At 42.0% G+C, this 19,920-nt stretch overlaps 1 protein-coding gene across 7 annotated transcripts in view; it reads right to left on the bottom strand.

Annotated features, from left to right (window-relative positions):
* The window catches only part of LOC122427080 (solute carrier family 35 member E3), a 78,947-nt gene that overhangs the window by 54,107 nt on the left and 4,920 nt on the right, over positions 1-19,920 (bottom strand). For 3 of the 7 annotated variants that reach the window (XM_043446266.1, XM_043446264.1, XM_043446265.1), the window contains one exon: positions 19,221-19,379. In XM_043446266.1, coding sequence (XP_043302201.1) covers positions 19,221-19,379 — 159 coding nt within the window. Of the gene's footprint in view, positions 1-7,338; positions 7,595-7,629; positions 9,891-11,160; positions 13,955-14,202; positions 14,286-19,220; positions 19,380-19,920 lie in introns of those variants that run through there. The other 4 variants (XM_043446269.1, XM_043446270.1, XR_006265351.1 and 1 more) reach the window with 3 other exon arrangements.

Raw genomic sequence — 19,920 nt, 5'->3', positions numbered from 1 at the left:
CTTCAGCAGTAACAGAGATAAGAAATTGCATAACTGATCACCCCTTAGTGGGCCTGCAAGATTGTTTGCAAGTAAGCCAGCAGCTGGCAAAAGTAACTGTTGATTTTATTAATCACCTCTCAAGAATATATTCAATAACCAAAAATAGAACTCCTTTTCAGAGTAAAAGATCATCTCTGTTACAGAAGTATGTGCACCTCTTCTAGGGGTACACAGGAATATTTGGTGCTTTGCAATTTTAATCCTGTAATTAAAAAAAAAACAAAACCCATTCATGTCAAACAGCATTCAATATTGCCTGCAATAGCAATAGAATTGTCTGTACTCTTGGATCCATATTCTTCTCTCATACACTGACCACTCAGCCTACTCCAACCTGCTTTTTGCCTCCACACCACAGAAACAGCCTCATTAAGGTCCACAGTAAACTGTCAGTAAACACAATGGTTGTTTTTCTATGCGTGTCTACCTTGACGTCCCAGCAATACTGTCACTTTTGGCCACCCTCTCTCCCATGACACCATCCCCGTCTTCCTCCTAGCTCTTTGACTCTTCATTTTCAGCTTCCTCTGTAGAAATACCTACCACTACCAGTATATGCTGGACTTCCCCGAGGCTCAGCTGTAGACTTCTTGCATTATGCTCTCTTCCAAGGTAAACTCATTCTAATCTGTGTTCTCATCCTCATCAGATGTAGCCCAGAAACTCCCTGTTTATCTCCACTCCACCCCAAAATCTCCTTTCCCAAAGACATACAGATAGGCACATGGAAAGATGTGCAATATTGCTGATTATTAGAGAAATGCACATCAAAATGACGAGATATCATCTCACACCTGTCAGAACGACTATCTTCAAAAAGTCTACAAACAGCAAGTATTGATGAGGATGTGAAGAAAAGGGAACTCTCCTGCACTGCTGGTGGGAATGTAAACTGGTGCAGCCACTATAGAAAACAGGATGGAGGGTCCTCAGAAAGCTAAAAAGAGAACTCCCATATGATCCAGCAATTCCACTCCTGGGTATATATCTGGAAAAATGTGAAAACTCTAATTTGAAAACATCGACGAACCCCAATGTTCATAGAAACACTATTTACTATAGCCAAGGTATGGAAGCAACCTAACTGTCCATCGACAGATGAACGGTAAAGATATGGTATATATGAATATATATATATATATACACACATATATATATATATATACACACATACCACACACACACATATGTAAAAATACATAATGGAACTACTCAGCCTTAAAAAATAATTAAATTCTGCCGTTTGCAGCAATGTGGATGGACCTAGAGATATTATGTTTAGTGAAGTAAGTCAGTAAGAAACACTCCTGGACCGCACAAACAAAAGCTTATGCGCACCAGGACCCAGAAGCAAGCAGCAGTGAGCCCACGAGAGACTGACCCAGGCTTCCCTGTGAGTGTCCAGGAGTCTCCAGCAGAAGGGTGGGTCGGCGGTGGCCTGCTGCAGGGCTGGGGACGCTGGGTGCAGCAGTGCGCGCATGGGGCCTTTTGAAGGAAGTCACCATTATCTTCACTTCCTGCACCATAGTTTGGCCTCAAGTCAAACAACAGGGAGGGAACACAGCCCCGCCCATCAACAGAAAATTGGATTAAAGATTTACTGAGCATAGCCCTGCCCATGAGAACAAGATCCAATTTCCCCCTCAGTCAGTCTCTCCCATCAGGAAGTTTCCATAAGCCTCTTATCCTTCTCCATCAGAGGGCAGACAGACTGAAAACCACAATCACAGAAAACTAACCAATCTGACCACATGGACCACAGTCTTGTCTGACTCAATGAAACTATGAGCCATGCCGTGTAGGGCCACCCAAGATGGACAGGTCACCGTGGAGAGTTCTGACAAAACGTGGTCCACTGGAGAAGGGAATGGCAAACCACTTCAGTATCCTTGCCTTGAGAACCCCATGAACAGTATGAAAAGGCAAAAAGAGAGGACACTGAAAGATGAACTCCCCAGGTCAGTAGGTGCCCAATGTGTTACTGGAGATCAAAGGGTAAATAACTCCAGAAAGAATGAAGAGATGGAGCCAAAGCAAAAACAACACACAGTCATGGATGTGACTGGTGATGGAAGTACAGTCCAATGCTGTAAAGTGCAATATTGCACAGGAACCTGGAATGTTAGGTCTATGAATGAAGGGAAATTGGAAGTGGTCAAACAAGAGATGGCAAAAGTAAATATCAACATTTTAGGAATCAGCAAACTAAAATGGACTGGAATGGGTGAATTTAACTCAGATGACCATTATATCTACTACTGTGGGCAAGAATCCCTTAGAAGAAATGAAGCAGCCATCATAGTCAACAAGAGTCCAAAATGCAGTACTTGGATGCAGTCTCAAAAACAACAGAATGAAAAAAAAAAAACAAAAAAAAACCAGAATGATCTCTGTTCGTTTCCAAGGCAAACAATTCAATATCACAGTAATCTAAGTCTATGCCCCAACCAGTAACGCTGAAGAAGCTGAAGTTGAACAGTTCTATGAAGACCTACAAGACCTTTTAAAACTAACACCCAAAAAAGATGTCCTTTTCATTATTGGGGACTGGAATACAAAAGTAGGAAGTCAAGAACTACCTGGAGTAACAGGCAAATTTGGCCTTGGAGTACAGAATGAAGCAGGGCAAAGGCTAATAGAATTTTGCCAAGAGAATGCACTGGTCATAGCAAACACTCTTTTCCAACAACACGAGAGAAGACTACACATGGACATCACCAGATGGCCAATACCGAAATCAGATTGATTATATTCTTTGTAGCCAAAGATAGAGAGGCTCTATACAGTCAGCAAAAACAAGACCAGGAGCTGCCTGTAGCTCAGATCATGAAGTCCTTATTGCAAAATTCAGACTTAAATTGAAGAAAGTAGGGAAAACCACTAGACCATTCAGGTATGACCTAAATCAAATCCCCTACAATTATACAGTGGAAGTGAGAAATAGATTCAAGGGATTAGATCTGATAGACAGAGTGCCTGAAGAACTATGGACAGAGGTTCATACAGGAGGCAATGATCAAAACCATCCCCAAGAAAAAAAGAAATGCAAAAAGGCAAAATGGTTATCTGAAGAGGGCTTACAAAATATCTGTGAAAAGAAGAGAAGTGAAAGGCAAAGGAGAAAAAGAAAGATATACCCATCACAGCACTGTTTATAATAGCCAGGACATGGAAGCAACCTAGATGCCCATCAGCAGATGAATGGATAAGGAAGCTGTGGTACATATACACCATGGAATATTACTCAGCCGTTAAAAAGAATTCATTTGAATCAGTTCTAATGAGATGGATGAAACTGGAGCCCATTATACAGAGTGAAGTAAGCCAGAAAGATAAAGATCATTACAGCATACTAACACATATATATGGAATTTAGAAAGACGGTAATGATAACCCTATACACAAAACAGAAAAAGAGACACAGATGTACAGAACAGACTTTTGGACTCTGTGGGAGAAGGCGAGGGTGGGATGTTTCGAGAGAACAGCATGTATATTATCTATAGGGAAACAGATCACCAGCCCAGGTGGGATGCATGAGACAAGTGCTTGGGCCTGGTGCACTGGGAAGACCCAGAGGAATCGGGTGGAGAGGGAGGTGGGAGGGGGGATCGGGATGGGGAATACATGTAACTCCATGGCTGATTCATGTCAATGTGTGACAGAACCCACTGCAATGTTGTGGAGTATTTAGCCTCCAACTAATAAAAATAAATGAAAAAAAAAAAAAAGATATACCCATTTGAATGTAGAGTTCCAAGAATAGCAAGGAGAGATAAGAAAGCCTTCCTCAGTGATCAATGCAGAATGGGAAAGGCTAGAGATCTCTTCAAGAATATTAGCGATACCAAGGGAACATTTCATGCAAAAATGGGCACAATAAAGGACAGAAGCGGTATGGTCTTAGCAGAAGCAGAAGATGTTAAGAAGAGGTAGCAAGAATACACAGAACTATGCAAAAAAGATCTTCATGACTCCGATAATCATGATGGTGTGATCACCAACCTAGAGCCAGACATCCTGGAATGTGAAGTCAAGTGAGCCTTAGGAAGCATCACTATGAACAAAGCTAGTGGAGGTGATGGAATTCCAGTTGAGCTATTTCAAATCCTCAAAGATGAAGCTGTGAAAGTGCTGCACTCAATATGCCAGCAAATCTGGAAAACTCAGCAGTGGCCACAGGACTGGAAGAGGTCAGTTTTCATTCCAATCAAAAAGAAAGGCAATGCCAAAGAATGTTCAAACTACTGCACAATTGCACTCATCTCACATGCCAGCAAAATAAATAATCCTCAAAATTCTCCAAGCCAGTCTTCAACAGTACATGAACCGTGAACTTCCAGATGTTCAAGCTGGTTTTAGAAAAAGCAGAAGAACCAGAGATCAAATTGCCAACATCCACTGGATCATCAAAAAAACAAGAGATTTCCAGAAAAACATCTATTTCTGCCTTATTGACTATGCCAAAGCCTTTGACTGTGTGGATCACAACAAACTGTGGAAAATTCTTAAAGACATGGGAATACCAGACCACCTGACCTGCTTCCTGAGAAATTTTTACGCAGGTCAAGAAGCAACAGTGAGAACTGGACATGGAACAACAGACTGGTTCCAAATCGGGAAAGGAGTACATCAAGGCTGTATATTGTCAAGGTGCTTATTTAACTTACATGCAGAGTATATGATGAGAAACGCTGGACTGGATGAAGCACAAGCTGGAATCAAGATTGCTGGGAGAAGTATCAATAACCTCAGATATCCAGATGACACCACACTTATGGCAGAAAGTGAAGAACTAAAGAGCCTCTTGATGAAAGTGAAAGAGGAGAGTGAAAAAGTTGGCTTAAAGCTCAACATTAAAAAACTAAGACCACGCCATCCGGTCCCATCACTTCATGGCAAATAGATGGGGAAACAGTGGAAACTGCGGCTGACTTTATTTTTCTGGGTTCCAAAATCACTGCAGATGGTGACTGCAGCCATGAAATTAAAAGACGCTTACTACTTGAAAGAAAAATTATGCCCAACCTAAATAGCATATTAAAAGGCAGAGATATTACTTTGCCAACAAAAATCTGTCTAGTCAAAGTTATGGTTTTTCCAGTCGTCATGTATGGATGTGAGAGCTGGACTATAAAGAAAGCTGAGTGCTGAAGAAATGATGCTTTTGAACTTGGTGTTAGAGAAGACTCGAGAGTCCCTTGGACTGCAAGGAGATACAAGCAGTCCAATCTAAAGGAAATCAGTCCTGAATATTCATTGGAAGGAATGATGCTGAAGCTGAAATGCCAGTACTTTGGCTACCTGATGCGAAGAGCTGACTCATTTGAAAAGACCCTGATGCTGGGAAAGATTGAAGGCAAGAGGAGAAGGGGACGACAGAGGGTGAGATGGCTGGATGGCATCGCTGACCCAATGGACATGAGTTTGAGCAAGCTCAGGGAGAAGGGGAAGGACAGGGAAGCCTGGCTCACTGCAGTCCATGGGGTTGCGAAGAGTTGGACACAACTGATAAACTCAAGTGAACACTTGAAATTAATATTGTAAATCAATTACATATCAACTTAAAAAAAAAAACTCCTGACTTGTAGACCTATATATGTGGTTACTTAATAACTTTAACTGGATTCCTCAAAGACACTTCAAAGTCGAGATAGCTTCGTGTGAATTCAGTTTCCACACTCCCCAGTCCAACCTCTTCTCGTGTTTCCTATCGCAAGAGCACTCTCTTCCTTCCTCTTTTAAGCTGCCCAAATCATACATATGTGATTCCTGACTTCATCCCTTCCCACGCTCTCCATTTCCAATCCATCTCAAGCCCACTTGATCCCACCTACAAGATCCTCCTGCTCTCCCCACTTCTGTCGTCTCGCCACATCCTCTCCAAGTGGTCACATCTCACTGCAGCCATGTCCTCTTCTAGCCTCTGTCTGGTTCTCTTTCATGTGTTTCGAAACAAAGGCGCTGAGTATGATGATGTGACGATGCTCAGAACACTCTGTCTTGCTCTTACTAGATTCCTAACACAGTCTATAAGCTATTCTGTGGTCCAAGGACTGGCCTTCCTTTCCAATTTCAAGTCATACCACATCTCCCCTAAATGTAGTTCCTACATTCCATCCTTTTGCAGCTTAAAACTCATTACAAATTCCTGCAACCAAAGGACCTTTTACCAGAGTGCAATCCCCACCTTTTTACTCAGCCCCGTCATTGCTCAGCTAACTTCTACAGGCCATCAAGTTTCAACTCAGTTGTCCTCTCCTCATGGACAACTTTGCTGACAGCCAATCCTGGGCCAGACTCTTTTGTTACATGCTCCAGAGAACCATGTGCCTTCTCCTATTAGAGTCTGAAATAATACATTTTTAATTAATTTCTATCTTTTCTGCTGGAGCAATGTTTAAGATCACAGGGAACACAGGACTGTCTCTGCACAGTGGGTGGTGCAGTGCCTGGCACATGATGTATGTTTAATAAATCTCTGTTGAATGAATGAAACGATCATCCTAGTCCTGACGTTAGCAACTCTAATGTAGTTCAAGTTTGCAAACAGAAAGGCAAAACAGAATATATCTAATAAATACGGTCTTCATTCTTTTCTTCAGACTTCTCCTTTGACCATTCTGCATATTCATTCACCAACAACTAATCACCAATGAGGTCAATGTGGAGTGCTCCATTAGTTGTTTATAGACTTTTCAGAACAGATGACTAGTGATTTGAAAATAGCCAGGTTTAAAAAGTATTTTTAAAAATGAACAGGAGAAAATTTGCTTCGTTTCACAGAGAAGAGAGTTTCTTCTTTATGTGGTTTTATTTATAAAAATATTTATTTTTTTGACTTATTTGGTTACATCAGATCTCCCTTGTGGCGCAGACTCTAGTTGTGGTCTGCGGGATTAGTAGTGTGGCACAGGCTTAGATGCCCCAAGTCACGTGGGATCTGAGGTCCTTGACCAGGGATCGAACCCACACTACCTGCACTGCAAGGCAGGTTCATAACCACTGGACCACCAGGGATGTCCCTCCTTTATGTTCTTTTAAAAGAGATAAGGACTTTCTTTGTTGTTGCTGTTTAGTCCCTAAATCGTGTCCGACTCTTTGCAACCCCATGAACTGCAGCAAGCCAGACCTCCCTGTCCTTCACCATCTCCCTGAGTTTGCTCAAACTCATATCCACTGAGTCAGTGATGCCATCCAACCATCTCATCCTCTGTCTTCCCCTTCTCCTCTGTTTCCTTAGGGGATGCAGATTTGGGAGCTGGACAGGCCAGCGTCACTCCTGCATACACACAGATGCCATCCTTCCTCTACGAGTTCTAACATGCAATTGGAAAGTAAAAACATCAGGTTCTCTTTATTTATAACAGGTAAAAACTGCAGTATGGTCATCTAACATACAATAAAAAAACAAGTGCAATTACATTCTTAACAAAAGGCCAGCCAGCATGTTTTCTTCCATAGCACAGAATTTCTGGTTTGTCTCCTTGGTTGGTCCTCATTATCTGGTACATTTTCCCCCCAGGAATTTCCTTTTCAAAGGGAAGACGGTCTTCAGGGCAAAAAAAAATGTTTATCAGACTCTAGTTCCAGTAGTATATATTTTTTTATTCACTTATAGATCCACAACCACCCCACCCCACGCTATCTTGCTCCAGCCTTCCTTGAATTCCTATTGACATCAGTCATTTATTACAACTCTCCCCCAACATTTATTATAACCCCCAAGTTGTATTTACAGTTAAGAAGAATCTGTAAATAGCACAAATCGACTCAGCTGTTAGTGCACAGAAGTCACATGATCCTCTGAAATACTGAAGTACTTTTCTCCAGCTTTTGGGAAACAATTATATGTTCATTTAAAACACAGAGAACATTCCTTAGACAAACATGACTCCTGAAGCTCATCTAGCAAGACAAATTGCTTTGTATTTCTTAGCACAATAAACTGTATCTTTGGAAACTGAGAAGAACCAAAAGTATTTAAAACAATAACAAAACACCACACATAAAAATCACACAACAGATTGACTGATACACAGAAATTCTGTCAAAATCGATTTTCAGTGAGGCTTTTCATTCAAATAGGCCAGGGGGAAAAAAATGGTCCTAAAAGGTGCATTTCTATACATGTGACGTTTCATCCTCCAGAGAGCTGTCTCTCTCACATTTAGAAAAAGAATTATTATAAGAGGGATTTTCTGGCTCAGTCAATTTATTGTGAGAGGTTATCAACAACTGCTTTGGGTGCTCAAATGTCAAGAGTGGGAAGCCAGTAATAGATTTGGCAGTTCAATATGCGACACTATTATATTCTTAAGTAAAATCATGTATTTCCCCTAGAACTTATTTAATTATCCCTTTAAAAAAATTCATGGAACTTGTTAAATATTGACTATTTCTCTACTTCTCTTTCAAATCTTTCCTCATATCTTCCCCAAGTTTCTGCTTAATCTCTGATAGTATCTACCTTGACTTGCTTAGCCCACTTAGAAAGGCTGACACAATTCACTTCAGACCCTTCAGTGTCAAAGAAAGCTCCACAGACACCTCACATGTGGGTGTGGGGGAGTGATGGCTGGGAGGTAGTCTTAAGCAATTATGGACATGAGTTGCTCAAAGAAGCCAGGAGAACAGTCACCAGGATAAGAAGAAACCTGCTCAGTTTCCCCTGTAGTCTTTTCTTTGAGCCATTTAAACATGGAGCTCTTTTATTTTTGAACTTCATGTATAGTTTCTAGAGCTCCCTGAGAGCTCATCAAGAGAACACCCATAGAAACTGTAGTTTTTTTTTTTAATTTTAAAGATTAAATTTTAATAAGAAATGCATTCTTCTTTATAAAAGTTTCTGTTCCATGCTTATGATAACAGTTTGTTTTTTTTTTTTAATAACATTAACTTCTTACATCCACTTTCTACTAGAGGAATAATACTTCTAGAACTGGTTTTTGCCTTATGGTCTCCTTTACTGCACTTTGCTTTCTAGCAATCATATGTCATTTCTGTAAATGAAAAAAGCAAGAAGTTATACTAAAACAACTAAAATAGAAATGCTAGCTTTAAATTCTGACTTGAACACTTTGGCTTCAATTATAATAGAACTCATATTGGGGACCACCTATGAGTAAGTAGAGGAATCCTATGTGTCCTTCCTTAAAAGTTATTACACATTCGTGGTACAGTGATCTGAATTCCTTTGTCACCATTATAAAACTTTAATTTCAGGTACTTCATTTGATATAACCAAACCATCCTATATACTTCATGGAACAGCCTTGGAAAAGAAGCATGAGCCATGCTTTAGAGGATAAAGTTTTTCTTAAAAGGTACTCTAAAAGAGAAAGTTATATTTATTTTACTTTTTAATTAATTTTATTATTATTATTTTTTGGTCGTGCCACACAGCTTGCGGGATCTTAGCTCCCTGACCAGGGATTGAGCCTGCACCCTTGGCAGTGAAAGTATGGAGTCTCAACCACTGGACCACCAGAAAATTCTCAAGTAAGTCATATTTATGAATAAAATTTTCTTTGCATGACTTTCTGTAAACGATCATTTAATGAATTTTGCAACATAACTTTCATTTCTTCTTTGAAAGTAACTTGCCCACCTGATACTTTTTTTGTTGTCTTCAGGCAACTTTTTCTCTACAAAAACCTCATTAAGGACGCTGCACCAATTTACTCTTACTTCCTTCTTGTTCACTGAGTTTAAAATGGGTATAGGCAAGAATGCCAAATAATGTACATAACATGCCAAGACCCTGATTAATTGACAGTGGATCCTTGAATAAAACATATCCTCCAAATAAAGTAATGCAGAACTTGAAGTGTCCAAACATGTTATAGCTGAGGTTTATAGATAAGGATAAAAAGGAATAACAAGCTAGATGTTTTATATTCTCGCTACACACACACACACACACACACACACACACACACACACACGAAGCAAAGGCTTCCTACGGCTGGAGAGAAGCACATGAAACAGACTGAAGAGCAGCTCCCAAGTCTAAAGAACAGGAGCTTCAGTGAAGTCCTGGGTGAATCCTAGTTTCTGCAGGTAGCTTTTAATAATTAATCAGAGACAGGAGACTCCCTCAACTCTCCCTGCCGACCTCCCCAACGAAGAGAAAAGGGGCTGCGATGCAAAGTTGGGAAAGGGATTCAGAACAAGGTACAGAGAAGCTCTTTCGTGGAGCGATTTGTGATGCTGTTTTATGGAGCCATTTCTAAACTTCCCTTGGCAAATGAGGTGAGCCGTGTAAGGCACCAGAGGGCTGACTCAAGGTCAACACAGCCAGTGTGCTTAAGTCTGGGAGGGAATCAGGGACAGGGGCGGGCTAGCTCTGAGCACCAGTGACATGCCAGGCACTCCCCAGGTGCGTATCTAACACCGTTTTCTAATATTTAAGCATCATATTTCCCTTCACTGCAATAGCATTCTTCTCAGTTACAAAAGTGGAGGCTCGAGGATTTTAAGTAGCTTAGATCACAGAATCAGTAAGTGGCAGAGCCAGAGGTCAAACATAGATGGGTCTGTTTAACTCTAAAGTCCATGTCTGAGTTGACTTTACTGCCTGTAACATGCTGCTGGATGAAGGCATTTCCAAATCACTGTTCACTTAAAAGGCCAACTAAAGACACAACTGGTACCTTTACAAATTATTCTTACTGAATTTTCAATAGTTTTTTCTATATGAATTAGTACTTTATTATATTTCAGATGTCTGATACGTACCCATGTACTCTTCCTAGTAACAATACTAGAAAGAGCTACCACCCTGCCCCGGCGTCATTGTGAGGATTAACTAAGCGAGCATACACAAGGCTTCGAGCCGCCGGCAAGGTCCTGTATGTGAGCTATTCACAGCAGTGCTGCGCTGCGCTTAGTCACTCCATTGTGTCTCCTTCTTTGTGACCCTACCGGCTGTAGCCTGCCAGGCTCCTCTGTCCCTGGGGATTCTTCAGGCAAAAATGGGTTGCCATGCCCTCCTCCAAGGGATCTTCCAAACCCAGGGACTGAACCCTGGTCTCCCACATTGCGGGCAGATGCTTTACTGTCTGAGCCACCGGGGACGCCCAAGAATGCTGGAGTGGGTTAGCCTATCCCTTCTCCAGGGGAGCTTCCCGATCCAGGAATTGAACCGGGGTCTCCTGCATTGCAGGCGGATTCTACACCAGCTGAGCTACCAGAGAAGCCCATTAACAGTGGTACTTACACCTAATAAGCACTGGCCAGGTGCTGGACACATATTCTCTCAGACACTTATAGCAACCTCATCATCAGGTACCATGACCCCCATTTCATAAACGATGAGAGTGGGACCAGAGACCGCCCACCACTCGCTGAGGCAGCGGCAGAGCTGCACCCGCATGCCCGGACATGCCCCACCTCAGCGGCCAGGTTCCCTCCTCTGTTCGGAGCCCAACTGAGCAACCAGGAAGTTCCTTCTGGGCAGGAGAGCACACGCCAGGTCACCGGGGTAGCTGCCTGCCTCAACAGGGGTAATTCTCCTGTGGGACAGAGGACCTTCTCAAGGACGTTAATTATAACCGTAATAAAACAGGCTTCATTTTCAACTCTGACCTATCTTCAAGTGCACCGGCTCCCCCATGTCAGCACTGCCTTACTCCTCGGCCTTTAAGTGCTCAAGCTCTGTTAAAGATATTTATATGAGAGGAAAGGCAAATTTAAAGAAATTCTTCAGTGAATCCTTTTGTAAATCAGAAAAAAAAATAAACAATCAGAAGCAATCAATATTCAACATCTCCACCCCCTCTGATTCTCCACTTTCTTCCAGTCGGCTTCCACACGGGCACTCTGAGGTTCCTGTCAAAATCACCAGCGCCTCCACCTCGCCAAGCCCCTTCCTCGGTTACCTGGACGTGAGCTGGCAGCAGCCCTGGACACAGCTGACTCCCCTGCCCTTCACTGGGTTTCCACCCCGTCTCCTCCTTCCTTCCGCCTCGACTGCCCCTCACTGCCCCGTCCGCCTGGCTCCCGTCATCTCCGCGGTCTAAGCACCGAAGTGACCCAGGACCCGGTCTTTAGACACCTTTTTTTCCTCTACCTGTGTGCTTAGCAATGTCAGCCAGACTCACTGCTTCAACCACATCTACACACCGCCAACTCTCTCCAGAATACCTGCGGCCAAGACCTCGATCTTGAACTCTCAGACTTGTTTCACCCCAAACCGAGCACCTGGTCTTCCTCCCCGCCTCCACACCTCCTCCACCAGGGGCTCAGGCTCAGCACTGGGTGGGTCTACCTTCTTTCCTCTCATTCTCCACATCCAATCTGCCTGCAAAACCTGCTGGCTCTACTTGGAAATATACCCAGAGTCCAGTCACTTCTCACTGCGTCCACTGGGACGCTCCGGTACCAAACCAGCGTAGTTTCTACATTAGCGTACTGCAGCGGCAGCAGACGGCTCCCCTTCGTTTCTTGCCCGTTCCAGAGCAGCAGTTCTCAACTGGGAGTGATTCTGGCATCTGGGCAAGGACACGTGTTTGGCTTTCATAATTGGGGAAAAGGCAGCTATAGGCATCTGGTGAGTGGAGGCCAGAAATGCTGCTGAAGATCCTCCAATGGACAGGACAGGCCTCTGCAACAAAGAACTGTCTGGATCAAAAGGTCAGTAGCACTGAGGTTGAAAATCTTTGCCTTGCCTGTTCTCAACACAATAGCCCAGGGGGATCCTACCAAAACAGACATAAAATCACGTCATGTCCCTGCTCAATGGCGTCACATCTCATAAAAAGCTCTGCCCAGTTTGACCCCCTGTTACTCTGAGTCCTCCTAAAGCCAGCCTGCGCTCTCTCTGTTCCAGCCACACAGGTTTCTTGTTCCTTCCAGTCTCTCGCCTGCTGTTCCCTCTGCCTGGCCATGCTATCCACCCCACTCTGTGTGGAGCAGCCTCACTTCCTTCAGGTCTTCATTCAAAAGCATCCGTTTTGCGAGGCCCTCCTGACTACCTTCTGTAAAACTTCACGCAATATTTCACAACCCCCCCCTTCGCTACTTCATCTTTTTCTCCTTATCACTTAACACTATCTAACACTGCACATGCACATTTTTCTTCTTTATAGCCTTTCTCCCCAGAACTTAAGCCTGTGAGAGCAGAGATTTTTGTCTCTTTGGTTCACCACTGTATCTTCAATGCCTGACATACAGGCAATGATACTCAGTATGTGAATATTTACTAAGTCAAGGAGTGGTTTACAGTGGGCATTTAGTTAATATTTGTTGAATGAATGAATGGATGTTCTTAGTTAGGGCACACACTTGGATGCCTTGATCTGGCAGCACAAGTCCTGGCTAGACCACCCAGGTTCAAACCTGGACATCACACTTCTTGGCCGGGTGACTCCAAATGAGTTATTCAACCCCTCTGCACCTCCACATCCTCTTCTGCAGAATAGAGACAGAAGTTAGTTCATTGAGCTGCTATAAAAACTAAATGTTAATGCACAGAAGGTGTTTCAAACAGTGCCGGGCACAGAAGAAACATTTAGTAAGTGTTGTTTTTGTTTCCTTTGAATTATTACTATTAGAACTGCTGTTATTTATTGATAGCTGTCAAATAGGCTGCTTCTACACTTTGTGGACAGCTCAGCGTTCACTCATTACGAGCGAAATGCTAAAAGTGGGCAGCTGCGTTTGATTAAAATCTTCAAGTCATGACTTCACTTCTTGATGTGAAGTAATATTGAGAAAAGCAGGCACACCCAGCCAGACAAGTACAAAAATAAACTCACAAGTCAGACTGACTGGTCTGAAATTATTGTTTACTTAGATTAACCACTCCTTTGTATTATTATCAAACTATCAATAACTGAAAGGTGATGGGAAACCTAAGTATTTACCTCAGTATTCACTCAACAAATGTTTATGTGCAAGGAGTGGTCCTCTGCATTAATTCTGATAAGGGAAAAGCTCACCTATTCCTTAAGAAAATTCAAAAGCATTTATGATACAGAAAGCTAACCCATCTCCCCAGTTCAGTTTGTTAAATCTCCATAAAGACTAAAAATAACCCACTCTACTCAATTTAGGCCATGCAACAGTAAGTGTGAGACTCAAATAAAGAAATCAATATGACAGAGTTTTGGAGAATATAAAAGACTATGCATTTGTGAACTGTTAAGAAAAGGATACGTGACTGGTGAAGTGTTCCCAATGATCCAATAAATCGACAAGTTCACCATGAAAGCTATTACTCCAGAGAGCAGGACCATCAGCTACAAATAAACCAAAAGAATCATTAATGAAAAGCAGCTGCAATAATTACAATCATCAAGTGAAAATACACTTCATCAAGCACTTCTATCAACCATTAAAAACAAAACTTTTTTTTTTGGCCGCACCACAGTGCCTTGTGGGATCCTAGTTCCCCGACCAGGGTACCAAAACTGGGACCCCCTGCAGTGGAAGCCTGGAATCCAAACCACTGGACTGCCAGGGAATTTCCCAAAATAGGATTTTTAAAAAGAGATAATCAAGTTCGGAGAAAGCAAGAACTGAGGGTAAAAAAGCAGAATGAGCAGTATTTGAAACTGCAATTTTGTCTACAAAATGCAATAGAAAATTCTTCAACAATATGCTGATTCTGAATGTAAATTTCCAGGTTAGTTTTCCTTATCTATCCAGTGAAAAATTATTTTCTAATAATTTCTTAAAAGTAATATATATTCATTATGGAAAAATTAGAAAATAAAGATGAGCAAAAAGAACATAAGGCATTTTTTTCCTTCTACTTTTCCTGAGATGTAATTGACACAGCCCTGCATAAGTTTCAGGCGTACAGCATCATTACAAACAGGATTCCCTTGTAGCTCAGTCGGTAAAGAATCTGCCTGCCATGCAGGAGACCCATGTTTGATTCCTGGGTGGGAAAGATCCCCCAGAGAAGAAAATGGCAACCCACTCCAGTACTCTTGCCTGGAGAATCCATGGACAGAGGAGCCTGGCAGGCTACAGTCCATGGGGTCGCAACTGTCGGACACAACTGAGCGACTAAACCATAAATAAGCCATTATGGAATGGTTACCACAGCAAGAATAGAGAACATCTACCATCCACATATATACAAAATTAAATATATAGAAAAAAATATTTTTCCCTGTGAAGAGAACTCATAAGGAATTCTTGTAATCCCAACCACTCACCACGGTTAATACATTGGCATATATACTTTTACACCTTTTTTCCTTTGAATTGCTCATTTTATTCTGATTTAAATTCAATCAGCAGGCATTCATTCGATATCCACAAAACTAGGCCAGGCCTTATAAGGAACACCATGGGTTCTTGCCCTCAAAGATTTCAGAAACCACTCAAGGACATCATACAAATCTTTATAATATAATCACAGCTTATATTTACATAGTGCTGACTAAGCAACAAGAATCATTCTAAATATATTACATGTATTAATTCCCTTAATTGTTGCAAACAGCCATGACAGAATAAAATATTTTCCCTTTTTACAGCCAAGAAAACAGAGCACAAAGAGGTCAAGTAACCTGCCTAAGACGCACGGTTAGTAAGTCGAAGGGCCAGGACCTACACTCAGGGCCGTCCGCTTCTGGAATCTTTGCTCCTAACTGGCTCTGCTGTGCTGCCTCTTAACCAAATGAAGCTTCCCCAGTGGCTCAGCAGTAAAGAACCTGCCTGCGACGCAGGAGGCTTGCACGAGATGCGGGTTCGATCCCTGGATCGGGAAGAGTCCCCGGAGAAGGAAATGACAACACGCTCCAGTATTCTTGCCTGAAAATTCCCATGGACAGTCCACGGTGTCAGCAAGAGTCAGACACAACTGAGAGACTAAACAACAGTACAATACAAGACGCTCAGCTCAGGCAAGAAAAGAAAATTAGTCTTGAGCTCTAACCCCATCAGTAGGCAAACAGACAATAGGTTCTGCAGGCTTCTCTAGACAGGAGAGGTCCTTTTGGGCTGGAACAGCAAGAAAAGTCTTCGGATTAGAAAAAGAAATAACAGGGGCAGGAAACAGTATGGGTCAAAGCAGAGGAATAAAAGCCGAGGGGTGTGCATGGGACATGAGTAAGCCCACTTGGCTGAGGATGGGAGACAATGTGGCTGTCCCACTGGAGACACGCATGACATTCTGTCCACACATATCCCACGGTTTCATTTTAAAAGTTAGAAAACAAGTCAGACAGACAAAGAGAAAGATCATATGATATCGCTTATATGCGGAATCTTTAAAAAAAAAAGATACAAATGAACTTTTGTATAAAACAGAAACAGGCTCACAGACTTAAGAGAACAAACTCATGGTTACCAGGGGTGAAGGGTGGGGAGGAGGGATAGCTAGGGAGTTTGGGATGGACATGTACCCACTGCCATATTGAAGATGGATAACCAACAAGGATTTACTGTAGAGCACAGAGAATTCTGCTCAATATTCTGTAACAACTAATTGGGAAAAGAGTTTGAAAAACAACAGATACATGTATAACTGAATCACTGTTATATACCTGATAATAACATAACACTGTTAATCAACTATACTCCAATATAAAATAAAAAGTTAAAAAAAAAGGTTATAAAACCATTATCTACTGCTGAAATAGAATTTAGAGAAAATATTAGTTATAATTTGGATTATTAAGGAGTTTAAATTCCAAAGAAAACATGTCATATTTGAAGACTCTGTCCCCTATGGGTTTTCTCAGTTTTTAAATCAGTGCAGTTCTAACTGGATCAGGAGAGTTGGATTTGCAGTCTTTTAATTAAAAACAGTAATACCTTTTTTTTTTTTTTAAACAACAGTGAGGCCCATTAAATTTTTAACTAAGAGAAATTTGCCCCTTAAAATTTTAAAAATTGTTTCTAGGAACGTATCCCTGTTAATTTTATAGAGTTTACAGTACGTCACAAGCCTATTTCTTGATGACCTTCACATCATTAAAGACACAGTCACACACTCCTTTGAGACAATGATGCCCTCTAGAGACGAGAAGAGAGGGAGGTGATTCTCCCTCACTCAGCGGCCTCAGACGGTTGTGCTCTAGTTCCTTTGACCTTTATTTATGGTCTTTCTGCTGAGGTCCTCATTTTTAAATGTCAGAGGACCAGACACATAAAGCCTCTCCCCTTCTAGTCTAAGGTGCCCAAACTACAGTGGTTTGATCAATTAACACCACCAACAAAACAGACATGCCCATGCCCTGCGTTTAACACACGGGAAGCAGAAGTTCCTGAGTAGGGGGACTATACTTTTCTAACTTTGTTAAAACAACACGCCCAAAGTACAGACCCCTTTGATCTGGCAATCCCATTCTAAGACTATTCCACAGAATAAAAAGTACCAGTTTGTAAGGCCACATGTACAAGGCTGTTTACTGCAATACTGCTCATGGTAGTTAAGAACTGGAACTATTTTACAGGCATCAAAAGAATGATGTGAAGATGTTTTTATGAGACATTGTTAGGTGAGAAAAGCAAGATACAGAAAATCCTAAGTCCCTGCTAACACAGCAGGGGCCCCAGTAAGGACTTGTTTGAATTTCTAAAAAAAAGAAAATCTGTGGAATATGATCCCACTTCTGTAAAAGAAACAAGTGTATAATTTAAGTATACATGTGTGTATGTATGCTTGTGCATGTAGTATGTGTTTATATGAGGGCATGTACAGCACAGAGAAAAATATGCAAAAACAAACACTAGAATGTTAGCATGACTTACTTCAAGGAGAAGGGGTTGGGTAATGGGATGATGAAGTGTGTATGGGTAGCGGGGCTGGGGAAAAGGAATCCAGGATAAAAACAGCATAAGTAATATGGTTACATATAAATGAAATTAAACATATACACACATGCATGTATCTGTGGATACAAAAGGATCCATGAAATTATCATTACCAAAGCCGTAAAGGTGACTATCCTAGTGTGGCAGGATTCAAGGGGACTTTCACTTTATAATTTTATGTATGTTCAAAAATATATAAAGTATGAACTACTTATATTATTACAATAAAATAAACAAAGCTATATTTTCATTATAAAAAAATAAATGCCCAAAATATTTGTGGGCTAGGGCCTGGAATCACTGTGGAAGGTGACTGCAGCCATATTGGAAAAGCCAATATGGTTTTTCCAGTAGTCATGTATGGATGTGAGAGTTAGACCATAAAGAAAGCTGAGCACCGAAGAACTGGTGCTTTCAAACTGTGGTGCTGGAGAAGACTCTCGAGAATCTCTTGGCCAGCCAACAAGGAGATCAAACCAGTCAATCCTAAAGGACATCAACCCTGAATAGTCAATGGAAGGACTGATGCTGAAGCTGAAGCTTCAATACATTGGCCACCTGATGATGTGAAGGGCAGATGTGATACTGGGAAAGACTGAAGGCAGGAGGAGAAGGGGGCGACAGAGGATGAAATGGTTGGATGGCATCACTGACTCCATGGACATGAGTGTGAGCGAGCTCCAGGAGATGGTGAAGGACAGGGAAGCCTGGCGTGCTGCAGTCCATGGGGTCACAAAGAGTCAGACACGACTCAGCTACTGGACAACAAAGAGGCGTGCTTAGCATAGTAACCAGGCATCAGAAGACCTGAATTCTAGTCCTGGTTTTGCCACTGACTAGCTGTTGCACCCTAAGCTAGTCCTTTCATCTTTCTCTGCCTCAGTTTCTTCACCTAAATAATCATCTTTGGGCTTCCCTGGTGGCTCAGTGGTAAAGAATCCACCTGCCAATGCACAAGACACAGGTTCAATCCTTGGTCCAGAAAGATCCCACATGCCTCAGAGCAACTAAGCCCATGCACAACTACTGAGCCTGTGTTCTAGAGACCGAGAGCCCCAACTACTGAGCCGACATCCACAACCGCTGAAGCCGCACGCCCCAGAGCCCAGCTCCACAACAAGAGAAGCCCGCGCACCGCAACTAGAGATTAGCCCCCGTCTGTTGCAACTAGAGAAAAGCCTGCGCAGCAACAAAGACCCTGAACAGCCCCAAAATAACTAACTAAATAATAAAATTAAATTACAAAAAAAGAATAATCTTATACCTTGCCTCCCTTAACGTGTGATTATAAAGATTAAATGTGAGAATGGATCTGAGCTAGCACTCTGAAAACTAAAAATTGCATTAATAATTATTACTGCCTTGTTTCTTAGACACCCACCCAAACAATTAGAACTTACCAAAGCAGAGACTGACCAGGGACCGAATATTCCTCCTTCTGCGAACACCGGCTCAAAGAAAGGCACAGCGACCACCAACATGGCAGACGACATCGGGGCCTGGTAGTACAGCAGCTGCATCGAGTTTACTTGCAATTCATGCTGTTTGGCTCCCACCCACTGAAATTCAGAAGAGAGAACAAGTTAGGCAGAAAAAAATAGAGGCACTCAACAAAGCAAAGACGCAACTTTGGCCACAAACGTGGGAATGACAGGCAGGGCTGAGGGGAGGGGAAATGCCTAAGATTTCAAAGATCAATAATATATATGTATATCCTTAAAGCTCCTTGGATAAAAGGAGTTTTCTATATTCCATTTCTATATTCCATGTCTGATAATCGATTTTCTTCTTACTATGAAAGGAGGAAAAAAAATCCTCTCTTCCCTCCAGATCCTAGTAAATATGGAAAATCAATGCATAGGTATCAGAGATCTTGGGAAAATTAGGCAGGAATGGATATTTATAAGCAGGAATAAGCAGGCTAATCTTCATAAGCAGGATAAGCAGGAATACAGATGCACTGTCAGACTTCATTTCTTTCTAAAAATGGCCCCCAAAATGAAGACTGGGAGGCAGGGCGGACTCTTAACTGGAGACTAACAGAAACCTCATTTATCCCAGCTGGCCACCAACGTGTGTGGTCAGAAAGGCATGTGAGGG

This window comes from Cervus canadensis, chromosome 25 (assembly GCF_019320065.1).
Source record: "Cervus canadensis isolate Bull #8, Minnesota chromosome 25, ASM1932006v1, whole genome shotgun sequence".
Taxonomy (NCBI): domain Eukaryota; kingdom Metazoa; phylum Chordata; class Mammalia; order Artiodactyla; family Cervidae; genus Cervus; species Cervus canadensis.
The sequence above is the reverse complement of the archived record's forward strand: the minus strand, read 5'-3'. Positions and strand labels throughout refer to the sequence as shown.